General features: G+C 34.8%; 2 protein-coding genes across 8 annotated transcripts in view; one reads left to right on the top strand and one right to left on the bottom strand.

Moving 5' to 3' along the window:
* The window catches only part of CPS1 (carbamoyl-phosphate synthase 1), a 354,353-nt gene that overhangs the window by 257,338 nt on the left and 69,026 nt on the right, over positions 1-27,989 (bottom strand). For all 3 annotated transcript variants that reach the window (XM_049106700.1, XM_049106699.1, XM_049106701.1), the window contains exon 3: positions 26,746-26,818. The gene's annotated coding sequence lies outside the window, so the exon portion shown is untranslated. The remainder of the gene's footprint in view (positions 1-26,745; positions 26,819-27,989) is intronic.
* Positions 84-27,178, top strand: MYL1 (myosin light chain 1). 5 transcript variants are annotated; one of them, XM_025441641.2, is made up of 8 exons: positions 15,225-15,376; positions 16,144-16,168; positions 16,424-16,451; positions 20,412-20,555; positions 23,116-23,289; positions 23,757-23,834; positions 26,239-26,281; positions 26,849-27,178. In XM_025441641.2, the coding sequence occupies exons 1-7, from the start codon at positions 15,240-15,242 to the stop codon at positions 26,265-26,267; spliced, it is 615 nt and encodes a 204-aa protein (XP_025297426.1). In that variant the 5' UTR covers positions 15,225-15,239; the 3' UTR covers positions 26,268-26,281; positions 26,849-27,178. The 5 variants fall into 5 exon arrangements, with proteins under 5 accessions (XP_025297427.1, XP_025297426.1, XP_025297429.1 ...); XM_049106702.1 differs by having other exon boundaries at positions 15,291-15,376; positions 15,980-16,168; positions 26,861-27,178; XM_025441642.3 differs by lacking the exons at positions 15,225-15,376; positions 16,144-16,168 and adding an exon at positions 84-2,934 and having other exon boundaries at positions 26,861-27,178.

Raw genomic sequence — 27,989 nt, 5'->3', positions numbered from 1 at the left:
CAAGGAATATTGACTAAATGGGAAGGAGACTTTACGTATCTTTTGTTTCAGGGTGACTTGCTTTTACATTTTTTAGACTTTTTTTTCATTATTTTTTTTTTATTTTAGAATAGTTCTAGACTTACAGAAAAGTTGAGGAAAGTTCCCATGCGCTCCACGCCCAATTTTTTTAATATTAACATCTCACTGAAGTATGGTACATTTGTCACAATAAACCAATATTGATACACAATTAGTAGCAAAAAGAAAAGTCAATGCTTTATTCATATTTCCTTAGTTTCTACCTAATGTTCTTTTCTTATTCCAGGCTTCCATCTAGGACACTGCATTACATTCACTCATCATGTCCCTTAGGCCCCTCTAGTCTGTCACCGTTTCTCAGTTTTTCCTTGGTTTCCATAATCTTGACAATTATTAAAAATACTTGTCAGAAATTTTGTAGAATGTTCCTCAGTTTGGGCTTTATTGATATTCTTCTCATGATTAGATTAGGTATTAGGTTTTGAGGAGGAACCTGACAAACACTGCCTCAACAACATGATCGAGGTTAATATTAATAGCAATATCATGTCCATATCGTATACCCTTGGAATGATATAAATGGCATCTGTACACTTGTGAGCTCTACTCTTCAAGTACAAAGTTCTATGCCAACATATTTACTTCTATGAATTCAGAAATCGAAGATATGTAACTGGTAACACAAAGGAATTTAGATATATAGTGAGAGCAAGCTATTTCCCTCCTTAACATGAAATAAAGTGTCCTTATTTCAATTTTTTTTTCTCAGAGGACAAAAAACCCTTTCACATGTAAGCCTGTCATAGATTTTAAAGGATTTCTACACATGGAGCAAAGTATTAAGATAGGCAGTGAATTAAAGTAAGAGTTTATCCATCACTCAGCAATTGCAGAAAAACCCAAGTTATCCTTTGATAGCCTAAAGGAAAACAAATTGGTGGATAGATTTCTGCTATTAAAAAAAAAATAGTGTTTCTATTATAAAACATAACATTCTTTTAAAAATTCTAAGTATTTATATTTAAGACACACAATATACAGAAGTAAAATGTGTTCAGACTCTCCTGACCATCCTTTATGTAAGAAATGAGTACCAACAGCTAATGTAGGTAATGATTGAGTCCTTGGTGTGGGGCAGCAAAAGAAAGAGCTAATAAAAACGCTTCTTCTGAACCTATGTAGATAATATAATTCAGTAGAGCAGCCCACCCCAAGTGATAAGGAGACTGGATACCACGGGCCAGATGTGACTTAAGTGGGAATTATTGCTAATATGAGAGTCAAAATGTCTCTTAGTTGTAATATATGGACAGGAATAGCGACCTTTCCCAAATTGGGGAATGCTTCTATATCAGACCAAAAAAATGGATAATAAATCTATATCTTTAAACACAACAATATTTAACACTTAGAATATAAATGTGTGCATTTATCCATATATACTTACATATATAAATACATATATATTCATATACATATACACACACTCATATATCTAATTATCTAATGTATAAATGTGCTTTTTAAAAACCCAAGCTAGCTACTGAATTTTCAGGGAAGTTTTGTTTTGGTTTATTTTGTATTTGGGCTTTTTTTAAATTAATAAGTACTCATTAATTAAATACCTCACAAGTTAAAAGAACAGAAGTGAAGATGGTACATTGGTTAATCATGCTTCTTAATATGAGAATCTAGCTCTGCAAACTGAGAAACCCAAAGACAGAAAAGGAAAATTTTTCAAGTTACCCACTAAAATTCACATCATATTGATAATTAAAGTCCTTTTCTCTCTTTATTTCTCTGGCCACTTAGATAAAAAATATATCTTCCCTCCCTGGTATGGGAAAAAAAAGCATTCGAGAGATAGGTAATTAGGCTTTATGCCATTTAGGAAGTAAAATGGATAAGTATCTACTTTGATTGACAGTTATTTTACTGTTAGGAAAGCTGTTTTGCAAGAAGGTAAATCTTGCTGTTCATTCCATCCCATTTAATATTTTTCATTATAGAAAGAAAATTAAGTTATAGGAAGTAGTTTTGAATTATTTTTCTTTAGCATAATAGTTCATTATAATTAAAAAGTGAAAGAGGAGAGTGGCAGAGTTTGTGTTCCCTAGAAGGGAAAGCACTTTAATATTAGATGAGCTTTCCTTATACGTCTGCTTTTTATTTTTAAACACCATGACCTCTTTGCTGACCAACAACTTCTTGCAAATTATGGCAAGGGAGGGAGGAGCATGACCAAAGGAGATGAGTGAAAGTTGGTGACACTCCCTGCCAAAATTCCAAGTTGAAATCAAATCCTTCAGTAAAGTTTCTTAGGCATGAAAAAAAAAAAAAGATTTACAACTTCAGCAGAACTGTAATTCTATCAAGAAAAAGTATCAGTCAATCTACTTTACTGTCACCAAAGGATCTGAAGCTGGCTTTGTCATACTTCTTTCTCCTTTATGTATGGAGGTGGGGAAAAAAAAAAAAGGCAAGAGGTGTTTTAAAAAAAATTGATGAAGCCCTGACCCTTTAGATTCCATTTATAGTCTGAGCCTGAATGCCATCCCCCTTGACTAGCGAACTGTCCAATCCAGCCGCATGTGTCAAGATTCTATTAGGCACTAAGTGAAATATATATGCATGCCCTTATACCATGTAACACTCTGGGTCCACCCTCAAAACACTGGGCTGTGGGTCAACTGAAGCACCACTCCTCTTCCAAGAATCATTTTGACAGGTTCTTTTGGAGGTGCTCCTTTACTTTTTTTTTAACCCATCGTTTTAAGCAAAATGGCACCAAAGAAGGATGTGAAGAAACCTGCTGCTGCCGCTGCCGCTGCCCCAGCCCCTGCCCCAGCACCTGCACCTGCCCCTGCCCCAGCCAAACCCAAAGAAGAAAAAATTGACCTCTCTGCCATTAAGGTAACTAAGGGGGTGAACTGTTTGGTCACTGAAACATCTTTCAACAGTAGGAAACTCTAGGAACTTGCAAAGTGGTATCTTTTTTTCACTGAGAGAGAGAGTGTTCCTGCATGGACTGGTAGATTTGGGGGAGAAAAGAATCTTGATCAGAAAATAAATAAACTCTAATGTATGGTTTCAGTAAAATTACTAGGAATATGATATTATTGCAGAACCTCCATTTGTTCCATTTTTTGATCTCTGGTTTTCTTTTTTCCCTAATGGGTCAGAGTGCAATTTGGGGGCAAAGTATATAAGTGCGAAGGTGTTTTGCCAATACTTAAGCCAATGTCTTATTTTATTTTGGTTTTGCTTCATTTCGTTTTGTTTTAAATAAAATCTGCAGAAACTGGATCCCTTACCTTGATGCTACACCGAGAAGAATTTTTTTGCCCCTACTTTTTTCCAAAAGTTTAAAAACAGCTGATGACCCAGTTGTCCTGGCTGTATTTATTTGACAGCTGCCTTATTTCATCTGAAAAAGAGAAGATTTTTGCAATTCTAGTTAATTCCTTCAGCTTTGCTTAATAATATTTGATACAACACTAGATTAGATCTCAGTACAGACAATTATGCACTCAAGTGTTTCAGTGACTATAACTGTCATCTTGTTTATTTATATACAGTATTTAATTCAGAATTGTGAACTGCTTGTAAATGAAACTAACACTCCAAATACTATAAAACTTGGTTATATGGCTTTTAGCTTATGTCTTTGAGCTCTTGTATACTGATCTTTAACTAAAGAGAATGTGATTGATTTTTGTGTCAACATTTTGCTGTGATCAAAGTTCTCAACTGCCAAAAGATGATCTGCTTTTGGGAAAATGGCACAGCGGATGTGCCTGTTCCCCTCTCAGTGATGTAATCCATCAAACATGCACCTTCTCCTCCTTAACTGGGACTTGCTCTGAATGACAGTTTGAAAATCTTTATCTAATGAACTCTGCTTTATATGGAAAACTAATGAGCAAAAGGGCCTGTTAGGTGATCATGTCTCTTAAGCCAAAAGTTCTGTACATAATAAATGTAAATTTTGCTAAATTAATACTGCTTACTTGCAATGATAAAACTGACCTATAAACAAACATTTCATTGAGTATTTTAGTATAATCATGGATTTTTAAAAAAATACTCCTGACATAAATATTGAATCGGATCACCTTTAGATATACGTGATGACATTAAATATATTCATAATTTTATAACATTCTGGTTAAATATAAAATTTATGTTCCAAAGAAGGAGTGGATTATCAAATATTTTATATTGAATTTGTAGGTACCTAAAGTCATATTTGAAAAGTTGGTCAGAGAATCTAATATTGGTTAGGAACTATTCTTTTTTTTTTTTTTTTTAGGAACTATTCTTAATGAATATCTACTTAGGAGGAGAAATGCATGTCAGATCTTCTAATAAATGGTTTTCTACCTAAAGGACTGCATATAATTCATTAAGAGGAAGCCAAATTTTTCATCTCCAGCAATTCTAGTCAATGTATCTTTATAGATGCACACTGACCACATTATACAATGAACATGATTACGGTCATGACAATAATTCCAATCATCTGTATCATTTGACTTTCCACTGTATCCTATTAGAGATATGAATCAGTGTCAAAGCTATTTCTCTATATTTATTGTGACTTATAAGACAATATTACCTCTTTGCATCTAGGATTACAAGCATCTGGGAGGGGGGGAAATATGCCTTCTTAAGAAGAAAAAGAAAATACCCCACTAAAGAATATAGGCATTAATTTTTCTCCCCTGAAGAAATATGAACTAAATATATAAATAAATATTCAGTTTTTACAGTAAGAAGTCTCTGGGAAAAGGCAAAATATCACTTTTTTAAACCCAGAGATTAAACTGATTAGTTGCTCACAGTCAGCAGAAAAGTCATACTCTTTTAAATCTTGAAAAATTAGTTTATCCTTTTGTCTTTATGTTGAATTAATGCTAGCATGGCTAATGTAGCTAGCACAACTACACAAAAGAAGAAAATACTCTTAGAGCATCTCTAGTGGTGAGGTATGCTATGTCTTCACCAGTTCATTACAGAATAAGGGATGGGTTGGAACCTGATAAGGTATGCAAACCAAAAAGGAGCCATCAAAAGACTCTAGAAGTAGGAGGAATTTAACCTTTATTTTTCATTCAGAGAGCCTACTCCTAATAAGGAGAAAATGAAAGGAACCAAATCAAAACTAACATATTTTTTAAAGGAATTTTAAATGCCTTCAATGATTTGCCTTCATCAATATGAAATCAGTGCACATTTATAGGTAGTATAGCCAGGGAATGTGGTACAACTTGAGAACTATATAAAATTTAATTTCATCCCAGTAGGTAACAAGGCTAATTAAAAATGTACATTAAAACATTTCATATTATGATGCTTTTAATCACTTAATGATGTTTCTAGATATATTACCTCATATAAGTTATAAACTTTTTTCAAGCAGAGAAAATGAACTCTAAGGAAATTAATAGAGCTGTTCTATGTGTTCATTAACTTTCTGAAAACTCGATAAAGAACAAAACTTAATTGGATTTTAAACTTTCTTTCATAAATCATATAAGATTAGAAATTTGGCTGTCCTTTAAACTTTGAGTAATGTTAAAGTGTAAGTGTAACTGTCTCTGTGTAGGACTACAGGCATAGCAATAGTAATATTTAATTCCTCACTACTATTCCCAGCTAATATCTATGTTCCACTTTATAATATACCATGTTTAATAGCCATATATTTAATTCCCCATAAACTCTGAACAATCTTTAATATTGTTAAAGATTATTCAATCTTTATCAATTTATGATAGTGTGCTTTCCAACCTGATTTCCTAGTTTGTTGATTATTTAGAACATTTGTTCAGTTGTTCTGCATTAAACCTTTGATGTTCATCAAGGGAATGCTTACCTGACATCCTATGCTAACGGATTTTCTGTGAGTATCCTTTTCAAAAACCCAAAGACTGCTGACATTTGAACATTAAAGTTACTGTCCTGGGTGGTCCTAAGCACTGTTTGCTTTCAGAGAGCTGACACTTCCAACAACAATGTCCAGACTAAAAACACCGCCTGAAAGAATCTCAAGTGTAGGAATTAAAACCCACCATGAGTATAGCTGCAGGTGCAAACACAAGAATTAACACCTGCTGCCCAACACTTCAGCCAAGGGTTGAAATAATGAAAGAAAATAAGTAATGAGATGACTATGTGCCTAGATTTTAAAAGATCTTCAATGTGTAAGTAAATTTTTTTGCATGATGCATGCCTTAGCTGATATGTCAGGATTGCTATGTGGCAATGAGACTTTGAATCATGTCTTTCCTTGTGCTGCTGAAGTTTGGATTCTCACCATATTCACTGTAATTCAATCAGGTCACCTCTGACTAGATACTACAAGCGATATTACAAAAAGTGGTAAAGGTATAGAATGCATTGACAGAATTCATCCAATAACAAATCTCAACAATTTACCATACACTTGGGGAGATTTAAAATGCCAATTTAATGAGTAATTTGGAAATACAGCATTCCCAATAAATTCATCTATTTACTGATGGGTATTCAGTGGTGGCAAATATTATGTATACATTTATACATAAATTGCAACACCTGACTTGATCTGGTCCAGATATAGGATTGTCTGTGTTAATCAACAAATTCTTTTTTCACAGCTCTAACAAGGCTAATACAAACCTAGTCTCCCTTTGAATAATTCTTGGGAAAATCAAATGAGGTCAGGGCCCATGAAAGGCTTTGAAAATTATAAAGTTCTTTGTAATATAATAATAAATATTCATTGAGAATTAATTTTGTGCCCTATTATTTTATTTAATCCTCAAAACGTTATATGGAGGTTGTTTTTAGCCTGATTTTGCAAGAAAAGAAACTGAGCCTAATGAGATTCAGTGCTATGTCCATGATCAAATAACTGGTAGGTGATGGAGCTAGGATTTAACCTCCCAGGCCAAATCCAGAGCCAACTGTGGTAATCATATCCTAGACTGCCTCCTGTTTATAAAGAGTAAGTTGCTGTTAAGAATGTGTGAAGAAGAGATACTTGGGTGGCTCAGTTGGTTGAGTGGTTGACTCTTGATTTCGACTCAGGTTATGATTTCAGGGTTGTGAGATTAAGCCCCATGTCAGGCTCCACACTAGGCATGAAGCCTGCTTGCGATTCTCTCTCTCTCCTTCTCAAAAAAAAAAAAAGTGCATAAAGACTTTTTAAATTCTTAACAGTGTGAGATAGAGTGGATCTCATATTGCCCTGCACAATCCTGTGTAGCCAGAGGAGGGAGTGACAGGCCCACATTAGAGCAAACTCACCTAGACTTTCGACCTTGGCAGTACACTACTCTTCTGTTCTCCACAGCTTTCCTCTATCTTAGCACCTGTTGCTGATAGGTTGAGTGCTCTCTTTTACAGTTGGAAGATGGGAAGATTAGGAACCTAGAAAGACTCCTAGTCACTTATATGAGAGTTACAACTCTTACAAAGAGTTATAAATGGAACATGGATTTTTTTTTTAAAGTTGTTATGAGAATAAATTAGTAGTTGCCAATGATGGAGCTGGGGGTGGGGTAAATGAGTGAACACGGTCAGAGGGTACAAACTTCCAGTTATAAGATGAATAGGTTCTGGAATCTAATGTACAGCATAGCGACTATAGTTAATGATACCATATTATATACTTTAAAGTTGCTAAGAGTGTAGATCTTAAAAGTCCTCACCACACACACACACACGCTTTTTTTAATTTTAAAAAATGATGTGATGTGATGGATATATCAAATATCTTTATTGTGGTAATCATCTCACAATATCACATCACAGAGTACCAACCACTATACGATCACAGCCTCATAATATCAAAATTATCATATATCAAATCACATCGTACACTCTAAATTTACACTACGTCAATTATATCTCAAACAGCTGAAGAAAATAAACTATACCAAAGTATTTTTGAAATGCTCTTCAATGTAATGAAATGGATTGAATTTTTAAAATAATTTTGGTGGGTCATCTGGGTGGCTCAGTTGGTTGGGCGCCTGCCTTCGGCTCAGGTCATGATCTCAGGTTCCTGGGATTGAGCCCTGCATCAGGCTCCTGTTCAGCAGGGAGTCTGCTTCTCTCCTTTTGCTCCTGCTCTCTCTCTCTTTCCCTCTCTCTCTCTCTCTCTCTCTTTCATGCTCTCTCTCTCAAAAAAATAAATAAAATCTTAAAAATAAAATAAAATAATTTTGGTTTTTTAAATGAAATATACATATATACCAAAACTGACCTCCAAATTTTGGCATTAGGCTAATAATATTCTAACAAAGGTATGAGATCTCATTTTGTTAACAAATAGATAGCATGTTTGAAACTGGAAAGAAATATCAACCATATATTCTTTAAAGTGATGTGTAGAAATATAATACTACATATATCACGATTAAATCTTAACCTTAACTAGCTAGAAAAAGTCAATTTCTGATTAAAAGGAATGGGTGAAAATAAATAAATAAATAAATAAATAAATAAATAAATAAATAAATGGAATGGGTGAAAACATTTATAAGTTGTCTCTAAGTTTTCTTTATGTAATTTTAAGAGTGTCTTTTTTTGAGGCACCTGGGTGACTCAGTCAGTTAAGCGTCCAACTCTTGATCTCAGTTCAGGGCTTGATCTCAAGGTCTTGAGCTCAAGCCCTGCACTGGACTTTATGCTGGGTGTGTAGCCTACTTAAAAAAAAGTGTTGTTTTTTTTTTTTTTACCTTGGCCTTTCAATAATATGAATTAATTTTTAATGTAACTATAATATAACAAATGGCAATATTAGTCTGTTTGCAGTGGGAATATAACCTTAGGAGCAAATAAAAAATTATTTGAGACTACCACTAGATATCGATATCAAGTTTCCACTCTCAAACATCTATGCTGTACAAGAAGAGAACAGGTGGAATGGAGTGGGAAAATACTAAAGGGCATTCTGTAAGTCTCTAAAATTATATTTTGAATTATATGTAACTGGATAATGTCTTTGCAAAGTAAAATGCAGTTGGGAAAGGAATAGATATGTTCACCAGTTAATAGTGAATAGCCCTTTTGATTTTAAAGATAATGAAATCTTTGCAAGACAAGGAGACCACAAAGTGACAGTGCCAAATTTAGACTCTTGACATTTTAATGCTGCGAATGAACCCCCTGGCAAGTTGTCTTTAGCAGTCCTTCCATAATTACCCAGCATTAAGCACCATCTGACTCATGGAAATTATGGAAGGGATTATATTTAGTCTGCTGATCTTACACTTTCTTCTGCTTCTCCTCATACTGAAATACTTTTTGTATGAAAATAAGATCTTCTACAGTTTGTTTCTACATCAACTTCTACAGTTTGTTTCTCACTCCAAATCAGAATTTGGAGGGCAAAAAAATTGCAATATACAAGTAGCAACGGCTTTAATTATACTAGTTAAAAATGTAAACCATATGGATGATAAATCCTTGCCATTCTGGTCAAAAATTAATGGTAGTGAACTGAAGCCAGAGAAAAAAGATATATCCTAAAGATAAGACCATATCTTGTTCAACTTTATATTCTTCCTACCACTGTGACAAGTAAAGTCTTTGTACCTAGTAAGTGCCCAATGTTACAATGTCTCTTGTTCATAAAACACCTGATTCACTTGAATACAGTGTTATGAAATTATATTTTGACTCCTCTTTATCTAAATTACTTCAAAATAATGTTACTTATTGAGTATTTAAGTACCATGTCCTTTTCCATTAAAAAAGTGACTTGAGGGGCACCTGGGTGGCTCAGTTGGTTAAGTGTCTGCTTTCAGCTCAGCTCATGATCCCAGGGTCCTGGGAAGGAGCCCCACATTGGGTTCCCTGCTTCACGGGGAGTCAGCTTCTATCTTTCTCTCTCCTCCTTCAACTCCCCCTGCTTGTGCTGTGCTCTCTCTCTCTCTCTCTCTGTCAAATAAATAAATAAAATCTTCTAAAAAAAAGTCTTTAAAAAAAGTGAGTTGAGGTAGATTCTATTAACAAAAGCATGGAAAACTCACAACATTGCAGAACCACAGCAACCCTAGAAATCACACAGTATAATATTCCATATCTGAGGAAGCCTTGACCCAGATAAGAGAAGTTATTTCATCAAAACACACACACTTTATTATAACAGAACAAATTCCATGTACTTCAATCCCTGTCTAGTTTTCTTTCCAGCATATGAAAAGACCTGAAATCTCTAAAATGGTAATGCCAATATTCACATATCACTGTGGTCACAAGAGGAAATTTCATTCCAAATAAGTAGGAAAAAAGCAGACACTTTTAATTTTTTAAAACACACACACCAAGAAATGTTCTAATGCCCCTATTATGAAAATAAAAAGAGGAAAGAAGAAACAAAACACAACTTGTTTTTTTAATAAACTACATGCAAATAAATGTATAAAACAGAGAAGGTACAACTCTCAAATCTATCAATTATTAACCAAAGGAAAGCTAATAAAAAGTCTAAAGTATAAACTAAGGTCACATTTTAAAGTTTTTGTTAAAATTCACTTAGGCTTCTCATTAATTCTTATAGTGTGAATTGTGTTATGTTAATAATTCAGCCTTTGCTTTATTTGGCTAGTCCACACTTTCTGAGCACAGAATTACTCATTTCCCCTTCTGCTCAGATCAATGCATCCAATACAGCCATCTCTCTTATATTAGACAGCCTGGGTTGGTATTGTATTCTCGTTGTTCTTAATGTCTCCTCTTTATATCATATTATAGTCACCAGCCTAAGTATATCTTTGTTGAGGTAAAAAAAATGCTATGAAAAATAGGTATATCCTTTAAATGAAGCAAATTATTCTGAGGCACAAAATTCTTTATTTTCAAAACAGTATTTCTGCAGGCCTTTTATGGTGAGTCCTGGTCACTCTGTGTGATTAGAGTGAAAATTAATCATCTAAGTTTTCCTTAGGGTTTGCATACATCCTAAGTCTTTAGAGGCCTCTCTGCCCGGCATTAAATTAGAGAACATGCAGCAATGTTTTCTTGCTTGAATCCCAGCCCTGGTGAGATTAACTTCTTTAACTGAGCCTTACCAGGAATTAGCCTCATTACGTCTTGCAGGGAAGATGAAATTGTTTAAAGACTATAGTCTGTGTCCCTTCCTGAGGCATTTTCACTCAGTATTCAATGTCATGGATCTCCCAGATAGTCCTTAATTATAGCTCTTCTTGTTATACTAAAGCTTAACATACAGCAATTTCAAGACCTGTTTGATTAAATTCGTTCTCATATTTTCCCTATAAATTAATTCCTTCTATATACCAGAAGCTTTATCTTGTCTTTAATCAGTTAACCATCATGATTACTAATAGAAAAATGCTCCTCAAAGTGAGAAAAGATCTGTAAACATTGCAATAAAAAACCTTTTTCAGTACAAGTAACTTGTAAACTGCAACTTACTAAATCCAATACCAGAGAGCACATGAGTCACAAAAATGTAGAATGTAGTTATTATACTAACAGTCTAACAGAGGTATTAGGCTAAGATGGAAAAGCCCTGTAAAAAAGCAAATCAAGGCCCTGGGTGGCTTAGTTGGTTAAGTGTCTGCTTTCAGCTCAGGTCATGATCTCAGGGTCCTGGGATCAAGCCCCATGTCAGGCTCCTTACTTACAGGAAAGCCTGCTTCTCCCTCTACCTCTGTTACTCCCTCTGCTTATGTGTACCCTTTCTCTCTGTGTGTCATATAAATAAATAAAATCTTTTTAAAAATCAAGCATTGGAAAATTAGAATTCCTGATCATAAACATTTATATAGGGATGCCCAGGTGGCTCAGTGGTTGAGTGTCCGCCTTTGGCTCAGGTCATGACCCCAGGGCCCTAGGACTGAGTCCCACATTGTCCCACATCATGCTCCCCACAGGGAGCCTGCTTCTCCCTCTACCTATGTCTCCACCACTCTCTCTGCATCTCTCATGAATAAATAAATAAAATCATTTTTAAAAATAAACATTTATATAAAATCTAAGGAAAGGCTCTGGAAATATAAAGGCACATATATCAATAATTCAAAATGAGCAATGAGCATGCCTAGTATATGCTTTGCAGTTCCAGGTGCTGGATGTGTAGCACTGAGGGAGAACATATGCACCTTCTGTAGAATGTAAGCTCTTTAAAGGAGATGATGAAGTCTCTTCCCTCGGGCAATAAAATATTCTAGAGGAGAAGCTCATATTTGAAGGAGAAATTTACTCTACATGTGTTCTAATGATGTTAGTTTTTGCAAATCTGTTGAACTAATATAGGCAAGATATTTTCTAGAGCTATGAGGAATAAAATATAAGAATAAGGCATGGGGGCAGCCCCGGTGGCACAGCGGTTTAGCGCCGCCTGCAGTCCAGGGCATGATCCTGGAGACCGTGGATCGAGTCCCGCGTCAGGCTCTCTGCCTGGAGCCTGCTTCTCCTTCTGCCTGTGTCTCTGCCTCTCTCTCTGTGTGTCTCTATGAATAAATAAATAAAATCTTTAAAAAAAAAAAGAATAAGGCAGGGGCAGCACTCTATATAGCAGGAAGAAATTGGGGTGGGCCTATGCTCAGTGTGCATCAAGGACAAAAATAAATGGCTTTCAGTAATGGTCTGGGCCTTCCAGAAGCTTGCTACCAGGAAGCCTAAACATCTTTCAGTTGGAAGAAAGGAGCTAAGTAGAGAGAAAAGTTTCTTTCAAGAGGGGGAGATTTTATCAGGACTTTGAATAGTTAATTTCTAAGAAACAGAGATAGAAGAGACTTAAGTCTAATTTTTAAAACAAACCAAATGATGATATAGCAAACTGAGTCCTAAATCAGCTGACATTTTGTATTTATATCATGCCTTTGTTTAAAGAGCTGATTACTTCATCATTACAACACCAAGGAAGAGATGGAAGAGAAACTTTTCATCATTTGTTAGTGTACCAGAGATAAAGTAACATTTCCCATTTATTCTATGAGCACAGCATTCAGGTCTTTTCACTTTTAAACTATAGTTTATTCTCTAGACTGGACTACACTGTAGCCTTTTTTATTGTGGTCAATAACTCGCTTACATGTTTACTTTGATTTTTAATAGGTACAAAAAAATCTAAATTCTGATCTTCTATGGGCTAAAGATACACAGAGGAAGTAGAGTGAAATAGTTTGACAACTGCCTGCCACTTCTATTTTAATAATAGAAAACCTTTACATCATATCCAAGAGCTTATCTATAGCATAAATACAATTTTTAAAATGACTTTCCAGTTTACTCCACAGATTTTACACAAATTGACCATATTTTATATAAATTCAAGGACACATTTTTATATTCAAAAAAAAGAAAGAAAAGAAAATGAGCATTACATAGGGCATAATGTAGGGCAATTTTGATGGATTTATTTTGTATTATTTGTAGTTATTAATTCTACTAAAGATACATACTAGCTCTCAATATTACTCATAGAGCAATTCAAATTTAATGACACGATACATAAATATAATTCAAGACTAAAAGAACATACAGAAACATGTTCTGCTCTCATGGCTTTAATTTGGGCATCAAAAATCATGAGACTCCATGGTTGATGGAGGGAGGTGGGCAGGGGATGGGCTAAATGGGTGAAGGGCATTAAGGAGGGCTCTCATGATGAGTATTATATGTAAGTGATGAATCACTAGATTCTATACCTGAAACCAATTTTAGCATACATGTTAACTAACTTGCATTTAAATAAAAATCATGAGACTCTAAATTACACAGTTATCAAAGGTTACAAATTTCCACTTTTGTCCTTCCCTTCCATTCCTCCTAATAATTTAAAGCACTTAAATTTTTCTACTAACTTCCATTTCTCATAAACTCTCAAAATATCTATTTATGAAAATACATTTTCCCGGGTAGTAATATTTTTTAAATTATGTTTTTAATCATCACTTTGGCCCTATGAGATTTTTTTCATTACTTGCAAACTTTAGACAAAAAGTGATATGGAAAAAAGAAAGTGACGTTCATTTAAATATTGATTTTTTCCTAAATGGCTTGAGGGAAAGCTGCGAAGTATTCATCTGTCTAGCAGGGGGAGACTTCATGCTTTTGGTGATCATTCCTTTAAAAACAATTGCTGACACAGTACTTAAATCAAAATTGATCTCCAACATCCTTTATACCTATAAACTCCTTTAAGTATGTAGAAAACTGATAAACATATTGTCAAGGGCAGCCTGAGTGGCTCAGCGGTTTAGTGCCGCCTTCAGTCCAGGGTGTGATCCTGGAGACCTGGGATTGAGTCCCACGTCAGGCTCCCTGCATGGAGCCTGCTTCTCTCTCTGCTTATGTCTCTCTCTCTCTCTCTCTCTCTCTCTCTGTGTGTGTCTCTCATAAATAAATAAATAAATAAAATATTTTAAAAAAAAAACATGCTGTCTGAACATTCATGGGCATTCTAGGACTACTCTTTCCTAGTACCACTTTTCACAGTACCATTCTAGGAAGGGAGTTACCTCCTATTTTCAGGTAAGCTCCCATGAAAATCCATTACCAGTCAATCCCTTAGACATCTTTAAAATCCTAAAGTGTAAATTAGCATTCTATAGTCCCTGCTTTGGGTCTTTCTGGAGACTGAGGTTGGAAGAAAATATCCACCCCTGATGTAAGAAAACTAATGAGCTCAAAATCATCCCTGGCTTAGATAAACTCTGTATGTCTCAGAATACAATTTGCAGAAGAGTGGTCTTTAGTTAGAGATTTCAAGAACTGACAGCATTGTCACTTGGGTGAACCCTAAGAAACATGGAGAATACTCATGGCCTTTTCAAGTCTTCTGAACCTGACCACAAGGGACAGAGCTCCAGAGGATGTTCCTTCTATAGCAAGTGCCATTTGAAACCTCAAACCAGTCCATCCAAAAACTTCCATTAAATACCAAAACTTGCTGACTCGAAGTTTGCAAAGTCCATAATTCATCAAGAGAAGGGGTCAGCCTGAATGTTAGAGAAATTCTAAGCTCCTCTGCCACTGAGCAAGTAAGAAGCTTCTTAAAGGAAGAGACTCCAAGAGAACACCTCAGGGATAAAGACCATAAAAGTACTGACAGGCTTCGTCTCATTATGGCTGTCTACTCATAGGTTCTGGCTTCCTAAAAATAGCCCTCAGGGTACAGAGCCCTCCTTCCCTTTGCCCTAAGAAAGCTAAAGAACTCTCTAAGGGGAGTGGCCACTTCTCTCTGAAACCTGATGCTAGCTGTGAGGTCACAGCTTCCCCCCACAATAAAAGGCAGCCTCAGCAAAGGAGGCCCCACTCAGGGACTGGAGCGGCCCTCAACTCACTCTTCAGCTTTGCCACTGTTCCGCAGCCCAGAGCCTCTGCCATGGTGGGTCCTAGGAGAAAACGGTTTGTCCTTTATAGGAGGATATAATCGTGCATATGACCTTATTGAGTAGAAAGGCAGACAAGGAACAGAATTGAGGGGAGAACATATTCAGTAGAAGTCTACAGAATCTACCTTTGCTTTTTGTTGAGGTGGGGTGAGGATAGAAGAGATTAATTTGAGCTATTATGCTAATTGAAAAAAATACATCTTTTTCCCCAAAGCAGTACTTTATATGCTTCACTAACTTTTGCTATATCACATAAGATTTATTATATCTAACTGTGGGGTGGGGGTGGAAACTACTAGTATAGCAAAATATTATACCTTTAAAAACAGTCTGATGAAGATGGCTAAAATTAAATAAACTACTTCTGACATGACACATCGAGCAAAAACCTACTGGTTAAGTAGAAAAAAGACTTAAGGAGATCTTTTTAATTCAGTGTATCTGTATTTCTGAATGCAGTGTATCTGTATTAGACATATCTTAAATATATCACAGACTACTATAATTCCAGGAAGTCATTTAACTTAGCATTTGTTAAATCATTGGTTCATTGACTGAGAAACAGAGAGATGTTCCCTAACTATCTTTTGCAATAGCTTATTTTTCCTAGATTCGAAAGTATCCTAAGGCAACCTTCTTACTCTATGACACCTACATGTCCTCCTAAAAATCTCAGAACAGAGAGCACTCATCCTTCTGTCAATGCATTTGAAAGAGTACTAGTTGTTTCTTTCTTTCTCCCTCTCTCTTGCCACTGCAGTCCTTCAGCGCTGAGCAGATTGCTGGTAAGTGAAGTGAGCTTCTCTACTCCACATGGAGGCAGAGTACTGCCTAGTTTCTGAAATATCTCTTACCTCTAAGGCATGTTACTGCGTGGCTCAAACTGTTAGTGTCCAAGCTATGCCTGAACTCTGAAAAGTCGGCTTACTCTTGGAGCTTTACTTTGATGATGATTCAGGGAATGAGCTTGGATACACTTAAAAAATCAGGGCATCTTTGTTTGCTTAAAATATTCTTTGTGGTTAATTTCTTTCTAACAGATCGAGTTCTCTAAGGAACAGCAGGATGGTAAGTTCGAAAGATACAGTTGTTAATATGTGCACACTCATAAAGATGGCATGTGAGAAAATTGACTCCTTTGGGATGAGATTAGCTCTTCCTAATTATCCTCACTGGTGTTTCCACTCTAAATATAAATGCTCTCAATCACTCTAAATATAAGTTTTCTCAACTTGAACCCCTTGCCTATAATCAGTTGTCAAAGGTTTAAGCAAACAAAAGACATACCATAAAATAGGTCCTTGTATTCACTGATTTCTAAGTAATACCATTTTGATACAGTAGCCAATACCATATATATTACCCCAAGAAAAGTTGTAGATTTTGAATGGCTAATCTGTTCATCAAATCCCTAAAGAAAGACTTGGCAGGTCTGAATTGCTCAATTTAGAAAATGGTATTGATTGTGAAACTGCCCAGTTACCAAACCTACATAATTTCAATGGGCATCAGAGTGACTTGAGAGAAGTAGGTGAAGTGGATATAGAATACAAGTGAATTCAGAAACAAAGAAAGAGGAGTAGTCTATCATAAAACTGCAAGGAGCATTAAACATCTCCTGGTTCATCTTTAGAGGTAGAAGACAGGCTCTCAAATTGGTTATAGGACTTGCTCAAGGACCCAAAGTATTAGTAACAGGATCAAAATCTGGCGTTAGCTTAAACTAATGAGAAATTTTCATAAAAGCAGTTACTAACTAGAAGACTTTAAACTCTTAAGATTCAAGAAAATTTGAGTAAGTTTCCTAACACTTCCACTTTTTTCTCCTCTGGGCCTTTGGATCCAAGAGATCCCATACTCTGCAGGATGTGTTACTTCTCTCAAAGTGTAGGGGAGAATGTTTTATGGAGTGAAAGTGTCCCAAGTTCAAAGAAACTGAAACAGAAATACATCAATAGAAGGGAGGGGAAGAAAAAATTTAGTTAAATGATAACATATAAATTAGGATATGGTCAAAAATTAGCATGTATATATGTTATGATATGTAATATATAAGTGATTATAATTATAGGTGTTTAATAAGAACTTATGCAAATATTTGCTTTTCTACCTAAAAAATTCCACATTTTCAGTCTATTGATGTCATATTTGGACATCAATTAAGAAAAAAAGGATATTTGCTTTAGTAAAAAGTCACATGTATCTACAGCATGGCTGATGGCCTCATGTTGAGAGATTAGAAGATTTGATGGCTCAGAACTCAAGAGCATTTGAAATTATACTACAAAGGACCATTTTTTTCTTTAAATTGAAAACAGTGGTAATTCTACTAGAAATTATTTGATTTTTAATGAATCTTTAACTACTGATACTGCCATATTATCAGCTACTGCAAACTAGTCCTCTCAAATATCTAATTTACAGTGTCATTTTGACTGCCAAACTATGGTGGGACAGAGCAACAGAAGACTTAAAAAAAACCCTTGCAGGGACTGAAGGATTTACTGTTGACCATTAACCTATAACTACATAAATGAAATAGGTCTTAGATATAGAGGGTTCAGGAAACATTGGTGTGGTGGACTGGTTTTCTGTTATGCCAGGAAAACAAATGTAAGCATTTAAAATTTAAATGGAAACACAATGCTTTCAGGAATGAATGAAAACTTTGTTTCCTTCCTTGTTCAATGATTAAAGAGTTTGGTCATGGCAGCTCTATTTGAATGTATCACAGGTTGCAAGGAAATTTTTTAAAAGGAAAATTATCACATTCAAAAGTCCTGTGCTGTCCAGTAGAGTTGTCACTTGGCCACATGTGGTTATTTAAACTAAAATTTCAATTAATTAAAAATAAATACATTTAAGAATCTATTTTCTCAGTTGCACTAGTCACATTTTAGTGCTCAAGAGCCACAGGTTTTTTGGGGGGAAGCCCAGATATAGAACATTTTGAGTGTCAAAAAAAGGTCTAGAACAGTATTGGTCTAGCCCAGGGGCTGTCAATTTTTTTTTCTTAAAGGGCCAAACTGTCAATATGTTAGGCTTTATTGGGAGTCTTTGTGAAAACAACTCACTTCCATCACTGAGGTTTAAAAATAGCCATAAACAATACATAAATGAATGGGTTGTATTCCAATCAAACTTTATTTACAAAACAGGTGGCCAGTCTCTAGGTAGTAGTTTATAATAATAATATTTCATTATTCTAGACTCTTCAAGAGAATAAATCTTAAAAATCTGAGGTAGGAAGAGCAATATCTTTCTTGTTTAAATCAACAAAGGGTTAATGTCAGAGAGATTCTATTACAGCCCATAAAATCCTATTTCTATATCAGCATCTGACCAGAGTAATAGTGAGCCCTCTGAGCAATCTGCATGAAAGCCTGGAGCCAGTAACAAGAATAGTTCAGTTTCACATGTCCCTTAGAAAGATGAAAAATAATATTTGACCAATGACCCCACTGTGCCTACAGCATACTTTTTAGTTTAGGGGAATGATTTGTTATAGTTAAATTGCATAGAATCTAAAGGGGAAATTTTAGCAAACAATGGTGACATGATCTAAGTTGATTGTAAACATAATGTCTGGTGCAACTTTAGATCAAGGGATGGAGGGATGATAAAACAGGGTATTTTGCTGAGTAATCTATCTAGGTGGCATCTTTTGATCTGAGGCTACTAATGGCCTAAATACACTGCTTTCAGCTCACCAGTTCATTCACAAATGGTTTTTTGAGTGTTGCTGGGATTAATTCCAACAAGTTGCCGTCAGTACTTTTGGGTTCACCAGAAAATTTATTTTAGTTAAGTTTAGAAGTTTCAATTAAATTGTTGTTTCCTGCCCCTTAATCCATAGCAGTACCCTTTTCTGTCTTTTTGGTATATACTTCTTAATTCTTTGTTAACATAATTTCTGAAAGGCCAAAATAGTCCCATCAACAGAGAATGACAAAGTTTAGGGAAAGTTAGCAATAGAGTGATTGTGATAAAAAGAGACAACACTTGAAAAATATGTACTTATATGTAAAGACATGTAAGTACAAATAAAGCTAGAAAAATCTGAATAAAATTGGTGTCTATCAATATGAACATTCTGGTTGTGATAGTATACTATAACTTTGCAAAATGTTACTACTGGGGGAAACTAATTTAATTAAAAGATCTCTCTGTATTTTTCCTTAAAATTGCATGTGAATTTAAGTATACACTAAAAAATGTATTGAATTACATGTAATGTAAAATGTAATGAACTAATGTATACACTAAAAAATGAATTTAAGTATATATATAAAAATGTATACTTAAATTCTAAAGCTAATATAGCAACATGTTGTCAAATGTATTAACTGAGAAAGAGTAAGGTTTAAGGAGATTATCATAATGATAGAGGCAAACAAATATTCTCCTTCCAGACTGATTATAGTAAGAGCTTATTAAAGTCATATACTGAAGTGGTTAAATGACACCATAGAATTTAGAGATTTGTTTCACTTTTCTAATTTTTTTTCCTGAAAAATTAAGTTGCTCCTGAAAATAACCAGTCAAGGGAGAGTCTAGGAAATTTGTACTCCAAGAGGAGGTTTCTCTAAATAATTTGAGAAATCTGGGTCAACCTTATATAACACAATCCTGATTGAAAAATTGTTTTCTTGAAATTTTATTAACTTTCTTAATTATGAGGAGTTCTTAAGCTTTCTCAAGACCTCAGAATTTTTTAACCTAGTCTGCTTGCCAGGCAGACGAAGGAAATATGAATAAATATGACAAGAAGCTTCAATTTCCATACCTGATTAATAATAATATATGATTTGAAGTTGAAAAAGCTGTCTTGGAGTAGTCCAAAAAGATATGTCGCAAAGGGTTGTCAATGGCTGTTTGAGCTAGGAAAAAGGAGAGTCCAAAGATAACTTAGTGGTTACAAAAGTTGAAAAACAGAGGAGAGTGTGAACTGGATCCTTGATGAAGTTAGGAGTAATTTATAGATCTGAAGAAGTAAAAAAGCACTCTAATATTTCTTGTTTCTTGCAGAATTCAAGGAGGCATTTCTCCTGTTTGACAGAACAGGTGACAGTAAGATCACCTTAAGCCAGGTTGGCGATGTCCTTCGGGCTCTGGGCACAAATCCCACCAATGCGGAGGTCAAGAAGGTGCTGGGAAACCCCAGCAATGAAGGTAACCAAGTTTTTCCAAGAAGCTGGGAAGCCAGCTCTCACACACACATGAAGGAAAGAAAGAGAGAGAGAGAGAGAGAGAGAGAGAGAGAGAATGTAAGAAAAAGAGAAGTTATTAAGAAATAAGATCCATAGAATAGAATTTAATTTGCTCTTGATGGTAAGTGTGCTTCTTAGCTGTCTAGAACCAGTTGTTTCCTCATAAAATAAGTTAACCTTCCTTCGAGAATTTGCAAGCATGATAAAATTGCATGCTAATGAAATAAGATCTAAAGCTAACATCATTATCATCATCATCCTACCTAATGCTCAGAATTTAAAGGTTAATGAATGAAATAATATCCAAATTTGTACACTTTCTTCAAACCTTGAAAGGCAAAAACACATTTTGCAAGAACGTTAAATATGACTAAAATACAATACGCTTTGTAAACGACTCAGTAAATTACAATGGCACAAGGACAGAAGCTGCGGAATTAAAATCTCAGTGCTTTCAGGAGGTTGAAAATACCTGCTGACTTTGCTCAGTGCTCTGTCCTTTGACACCCTGCTTCTGTGACCATCTTAAAAGCAACTCAGCTATCCTAATTAAGAATCGACAGAATGGCATCATAATAAGAGTATTTCCTATTTCCAAAGGCTTATAAGAAGACTTAAAAATCTAAGTCAAAATCTACACTCAGTCCCCCAAAGTAAATCCTGGGACAAAAGACAGCGAGATATGTAAGTGGCAACATTGTAGAAGTTTGCTCAATAAACTAATCCAGTTAGTCTGGAACAAGAAAAAAACCTTTTGATCCCAATGGTTCATGGCAAAGTATAATAGTCTCTTGGATAATACCACCCTGAACAAAAAAGATGAGACAAAACTGAAAAAAAAATTTAAATTTTCTAATGTATATGCAAAGCTTTTTATTTCTTTTTCTTAATATTTTATGTATTTATTCATGAGAGACACAGAGAGAGAGAGAGAGAGAGAGAGACGCAGAGGGAGAAGCAGGTTCCATGCAGGGCGCCTGATGCGGGACTCCGTCCTGGGACTCCAGAATCACGCCCTGGGCCAAAGGGAGGCGCAAAACCGCTGAGCCACCCAGGGATCCCTCTGAAATTTTTTCAAATAAATATTTGGCCTATTTAGTTTTGCCATGAGGGAAAAAAAAAAAAAAAAAAAAAAACAGGGGAAAGCAAAAAGCAAGTAATCTAGCAAAAAGCAACTCCTCTCATTTTACACTTGATAACTGAAAAGACTATCTCCCTTTGTTACCAGAGTGGGAGGGGATTTGATTTCAAGCAAACCTACCTCTAAATCAGTCTGTTGGAATTTTTCTTAAACATCATTTTCTTTAGAGAAATATGTCCAGGTAAATCACACAAAAGGTAGCTGAGAACATGGGTAAAAGTAAGAGAACAATAAGCTAGATCTTACTTTGTTGATGCCACTTTCTAACTTACTAAACACCCATCTTTTTAAGAATTTTCAGTAAAAGTTCATTTTATTCAGCATTCAAACTTGATCTTTTTAATACTATTTCATTTTTATTCTATGAGGAAAATCTAGTAAAAGGGAATTTTGATTTTAGTGTTACATAACTTAATCCATTCACATCCAACTGGATAGTCTGTTAGATACTTTTATTGCGAGCACAATTTACCTTGTTAGGAGATACTGAAGAAAATCTTACCATCCCCAGACCTCTAAACTGCAAAAAGTCAGGAGATTACAAGGTATTTGACATACACACTCTCCTCATAGTCAGTTATTTATTTATTTATTTATTTATTTATTTATTTATTTATATTTATTCATTCTAGAGAGAGAGAGAATTCAAGTGAGAGTAGATGAGCAAAAGGGGGGGGGGAGCAAAGGGAGAAGCAGACTTCCTACTGAGCAGGGAGCCCAATGTGGGGCTTGATCCAAGGGCCCCAGAATCATGACCTAAGCCAAAGGCACTCGCTTAACTGACTGAGCCACCCAGGTGCCCCATAGTCTTCTTTTTAAATTCACTTAAAATTTAAAGACATTGACATTCTACAAAAGCTCAAGACAAAGGAAGCATTTAGATATTACAGTTGAGCTAAGTTTTACTGTATTTATATGCTAATAGATGTGTTGTATCAGTTTATTTTTACATTGCTTCTCTGGTATTTATAGAGAAAATTAAATTGATAATACTAATAAAAAGTAGCTAACACTTACTCGGCACTCCATTTGTTTCAGGTTATTGCAATAAATTTTGCATGTATTGTCTCATTTAGTACTCACACACTATGAGGAATCTCTACTTTACAGATGAAAAAGTTGAGGTACAAAAGGGTTAAGAAAGTTGCCTGTGATTACATAGCTATAAATGAAGGATCGGGGATAACAGCTTAAGCACTAGGACTCCAGAGCTCATGCTATTATCTATTACCAATTTCTTTGTCATCAGCAATTCACCAACAGAAATTTTAGCTATATGAAGATATTTTAGATCATCTGAAATGAACTTTCAACTTTAATTTGTGATTCAGAATGACATTTTATGGTAGCTAATAACTTTCCAAATTGCAATTTCTTCCAGAGATGAATGCCAAGAAAATTGAGTTTGAACAATTTCTGCCCATGATGCAAGCTATTTCCAACAACAAGGACCAGGGCACTTATGAAGACTTTGTTGAGGGTCTGCGTGTCTTTGACAAGGAAGGCAACGGCACAGTCATGGGTGCTGAACTCCGTCATGTTTTAGCCACATTGGGTAAGGAAAATTTATTTCAGCGGACTTAATAGCACAGAATATATAGGAAAGAGCGTGACTTGGGGGAATCAAGTCATAATAAATTAGTTAAAGGGAAAAGCTACAAGGTGAAAAAGAATAGTAAAAAATTAATGACTATTTCCATTGGCTTTGGTGTCAGTGGGGTTTGTTTTGTGGAAAAGGTAAGTTGGTAATGAATAAATAAAGCATTGTAGTTTTTATAGGATAGAGTATGGATGATCACGATAATATGTATTTAATTCATTCACTTAAAAACAATTCATTAACAATGTACTAAGTGCCAGAGGAACAGGATGGGCTTGATTCTTGTCCTCCAAGAGCTTTTTTTTTTTTTTTCCTCCAAGAGCTTAATCACAGTCTCCAGGAGCCCAAAACTGATCACTTATGATGGAATTTAGAAAATATCTTCTGGCTTTCTTTCTGAGCGAAGTGTTTTGTTTCATCAGGTGAAAAAATGAAAGAGGAGGAAGTGGAAGCCCTGATGGCAGGTCAGGAAGACTCCAATGGCTGCATCAACTATGAAGGTACAATCTCTTGTGCTCGGTGGTTATAGCAACTCTCAACTGATTGGGTTGGTTAAAATAACCTCTTTGTCTCTGCCTCTCTTATTGAAATTACATGTTTTTTTATTACAATCGATTACCCAGTAACTCTAAGAAGAATCTGACTATACACATAAGATTTTTATTCCAGTGGGTTTTGACATTCCTATGTATTGTTATACAGATTAAAATCTGTTTTCACATGTATTTTTTTCTTGCTAGATCTTTATAAAATATCTGTAAGATAGACAGGGTTTATATCAGAATAAGCTTAATAGGATATTAAAGTTGGAGAGATCTCAAAATCCTTTACAACAAGCAATTATGAAAATGAGGAAGCTGAGGGCTAAAGAGGTCTAGTTACTGAGTGAGGGTCACATCATTAATGGAAGGGCTGGTGCTAAAATTTAGTTCTTCTCCTTGTCTAGTGTTCTTGCTTAAATCAAAGTCATCTCATAGCGACTATCTATGTCTTGCTACCAATTTACAGCAGCTTCACCTAGAGGGTCTGAAAAACAGCACATCCCACAAAATAAAGGTGCAAAATAAAACTACATGATATAATTTGTAAATTTAAGATTTTCCAATAAAATGAGAAACTTATCTATCCCCCTTAAAAGACTAACTGGCTACTCTTCTATAAAGCTATGCTTATAGCTTTGACGTAAATGTAGACTTATGAGGTCTAATGATTTGTGAAAAAGTAAGAAAAGCAGAGAGAAGAAGGAAGGAAAGGAGGGAGAGGAAAGAAGTGGAGAGGAGAGGACAAAAGAAAAGAAGTCAGCCAAACACATTTTCACTGATAATCTTGATTAAACTACACTTTTTCCCCCCTATAAACAAAGTTTTACATTTGGTTATTGCCATAAAAAGATTACATAAAAGAAGAATCATTCAATAAATATTGTTTGGAGGAGTGAATAGTCATCTAGAAAATAAAGTCAGATCTGGATGTCATACCAGGATAAATTTCAAATGGTTCAAAAATTTAAATGTAAAAGCTGAAAGCATAAAAACTGTGGATAAATTATTGTATAACTTTTGGAGTGAGAAGGTATTTCTAACATTGATAAAAACCCAGAAGGCATTACAAGTCTTGATAAATTCAACCACATAATTTTTTTAACTCCATATGGCAAAATTCACCAGAAGCAAAGTCAAAAGACAAATAGCAAAAACCATAAAAAAAGTAATCAGTATCAGCAAAAGCTCATCTTCCTAATTTAAAAAAACACTATTTCAAATTAATAAAGAGACTACATCCTGATAGAAAAATTAACAAGTACATAAACAATTCACAGAAAAAGAAATAAAAATATCTATAATATAATATCTATAATATAATATCTATAATATAATATCTATAATATAATATGTTCACTAATAATAAAAGAAATGCAGATTAACACTGCATGGAGATACCATTTTTCTTTTTTTTTTAAGATTTATTTATTCATAAGAGATACAGAAAGAGAGGCAGAGACATAGGCGGAAGGAGAAGCAGGCTCCATACAGGGACCCTGATACAGGACTAGATCCTGGAACCTGGGATGATGACCTGAGCCGAAGGCTAATATTACTAAACCACCCAGGTGTCCCAAGATACTATTTTTCAATAAGATAATTGTCAAAGATTGAAAGTTTGACAACACTTTGGGTTGAGAGAGTGTGTACAAACAGCCAATGTCAATACATTCCTGTTAGGAATGCCAATCATTAAAACCCTGATATGGTGATATAGTACTAATAATTCTAGCAAATCTACATCATGGGATGTAGTTTTTAGATATACTTGCACTCAAGTGAAATGAGTGATATGTGGTTATTCATTGCTGTACTGTTGGTAAATATTTGAACAACTTAATGTCCAACAATGTAGGATATATCAAAGAGATTCTGGTATATCTACACAATGAATTTCCCTACAGTGCCCCCCAAATTAAAAGGATTTTCTTCTCTACAGTGGAAAAAAGCAAATGCAAAGGAGTTTGTAGAGTATGCCACCATTAGGGTAAAAATCTTTTAGAAACAGATATTTGTATTTTATTATACATGCATAATAGTTCCCCCAACTTTGTGGTAAAGACAAACTAGATAGGTGGGAGACAGTGGTGAAGAACATTTCAATTTTTTACAAGCTCTTTCATATTCTAAGGAAAACTTTTAACCATGTGAATATACTACTTATTTCAAAAATTAAATTTACAAAGTCAGGGGAAAGGCCATGAATCCAGGATGAAGAATAATGGACTGCACCAAGCTTAAAAAAAATAAATGCTACTGTTATTGTTAAAAAATAATAATAATATTGAACTAACTTGCTAAACGTCTCTTTCCTTACACTTGACAGTCTTCTAACTCTAAACTGTCTGTATTCTGTCCACAGCTTTTGTTAAGCATATCATGTCTAACTAAGTGGAGCTCTCAAGGTAAATACCCATTTGCTCTTTATTATATAAGGGTTTCTTGATATTGTGTCTTTAAAAAATTCAACAACTTCATTTTGTGCGCTGTACATATAATTAGTATTATTTCTTAATTAAGATTTATTTATATAAACCAGAAAACATCAACTCCTTTCAACCCATTTCAACTCCTGAAATGGGTTATTTGGAAATAGACTGTTTTTGTATAAGTGTAGAAGCAAAAATTTCTGAGATCTTTGATTCCAGCTAAAAACCCTACCTTTGATTTTACTGTAATTACGCATTGGAGATTCAACAAGCCCAAGACTAGTTAATTAATTTGGCTGGAACATCATACTAATAAAAGTGTGAGCCTAAGTTCTTTGAATAATTAATGTAGTTGTTTAAAACTACTGCTCTAGAAAACCCGGTTATCACAGTTCAAACTTAAGCGCTTGCAACTAGGTTATCACAAATAAATGACTTACCTTTGAAGCACTGGTTTATTCTGTGCTTTTTTCTTCTTTTGCACTTCACGTTATTTCCTCCCCAAATTTCTTTCTGAAAAAATGCAATGAACATTTAACTCAGTTTCCCTTATAGATCAAGCATTATTTACGAAGACTGGCTGGAAAGTTATTGCAGTAACACCCATGACTCACCGTCCAGACCTGCTTACCATCATTCAGACAGCAAAACAACATGGACCGTTCTAGACTGAAGGACTCCCTGAATTTTTATATACTTCATGTTCCTCTCTGAATTGTATTCATACCACACAAATCAAGTGTCTCCTGCTCTAGACAAAAAGGATAAAATACTGACAACCTCAAATTCAAGCACCACTTTTAATTTTCCACCAGGAGTCAATGGACATCCTTAAAATACTAAATCAATAAATAATTTTGGTCAGTCTGGAAAGTCCAAGTTGCATTGTGTTTTTATCTTCTTGCTTAGAGAAAGTAATTTTTACATTTTCAATTATCTTGTTACTGTACAGAATATGGATGAATTGTAAACTTTTAAAGAAAAAAATCACTGCAGAACATAGCAATAACAAACTGAATCATCATCATCATGTTACTGAAAAGTGAAATAGACAACTAAGAAAATTCAGATAGGATCAGAGGTGTCTTAATATAAACTATCCAGGTAATTTAAGATTAAAGTGGGTTTTCTCAGTTTTGTGTCAATCATCGTGTAATGGCTTCACCTATCGCTTCTAGTGACAATCTGGCCTATTCATAAGAAAAAGGCCTACTAAGCTATTGTCTCTTCTCACAATGTCCTTAAGGATAAAATGTCCTTAAGGATAAAATTGAATGTGACCTTTCAGCAGTTACTTTAAAAAACTTCTCTAGACAAGATTATTACTCAGGAACTCAAGATCCAGTGTATTAATATTCTCCCCTCCTGTGACAATCCTCTCTACTTTGCATGTGCATGTTCCCGGATCTTAGTTCAATCTCTTAATACATGTCCTAAATGGTAAGACCAATGGATAGGAAAGTTCGGTGTAAACTTCCTTTACCATCTCATAATGCTATCATGTATCCCTTCTTCTTTAGAACAGAGGCAGAATTTGCATAGTCAACTATGCAGAAGAGATAAAGTGACAAATAGTTCTCCCGCTCTCTGAAAAGATATCTGTAATAAATAGGGATATAAAGTCTCTGAAAAGGACCTGCTTGCTTATATATTTTTGGAAGCTGGAACTTTTTCCTGATGTTGG

This window comes from Canis lupus, chromosome 37, assembly GCF_003254725.2.
Source record: "Canis lupus dingo isolate Sandy chromosome 37, ASM325472v2, whole genome shotgun sequence".
Classification (NCBI taxonomy): domain Eukaryota; kingdom Metazoa; phylum Chordata; class Mammalia; order Carnivora; family Canidae; genus Canis; species Canis lupus.
This window is presented reverse-complemented; position numbering and strand designations above follow the sequence as displayed.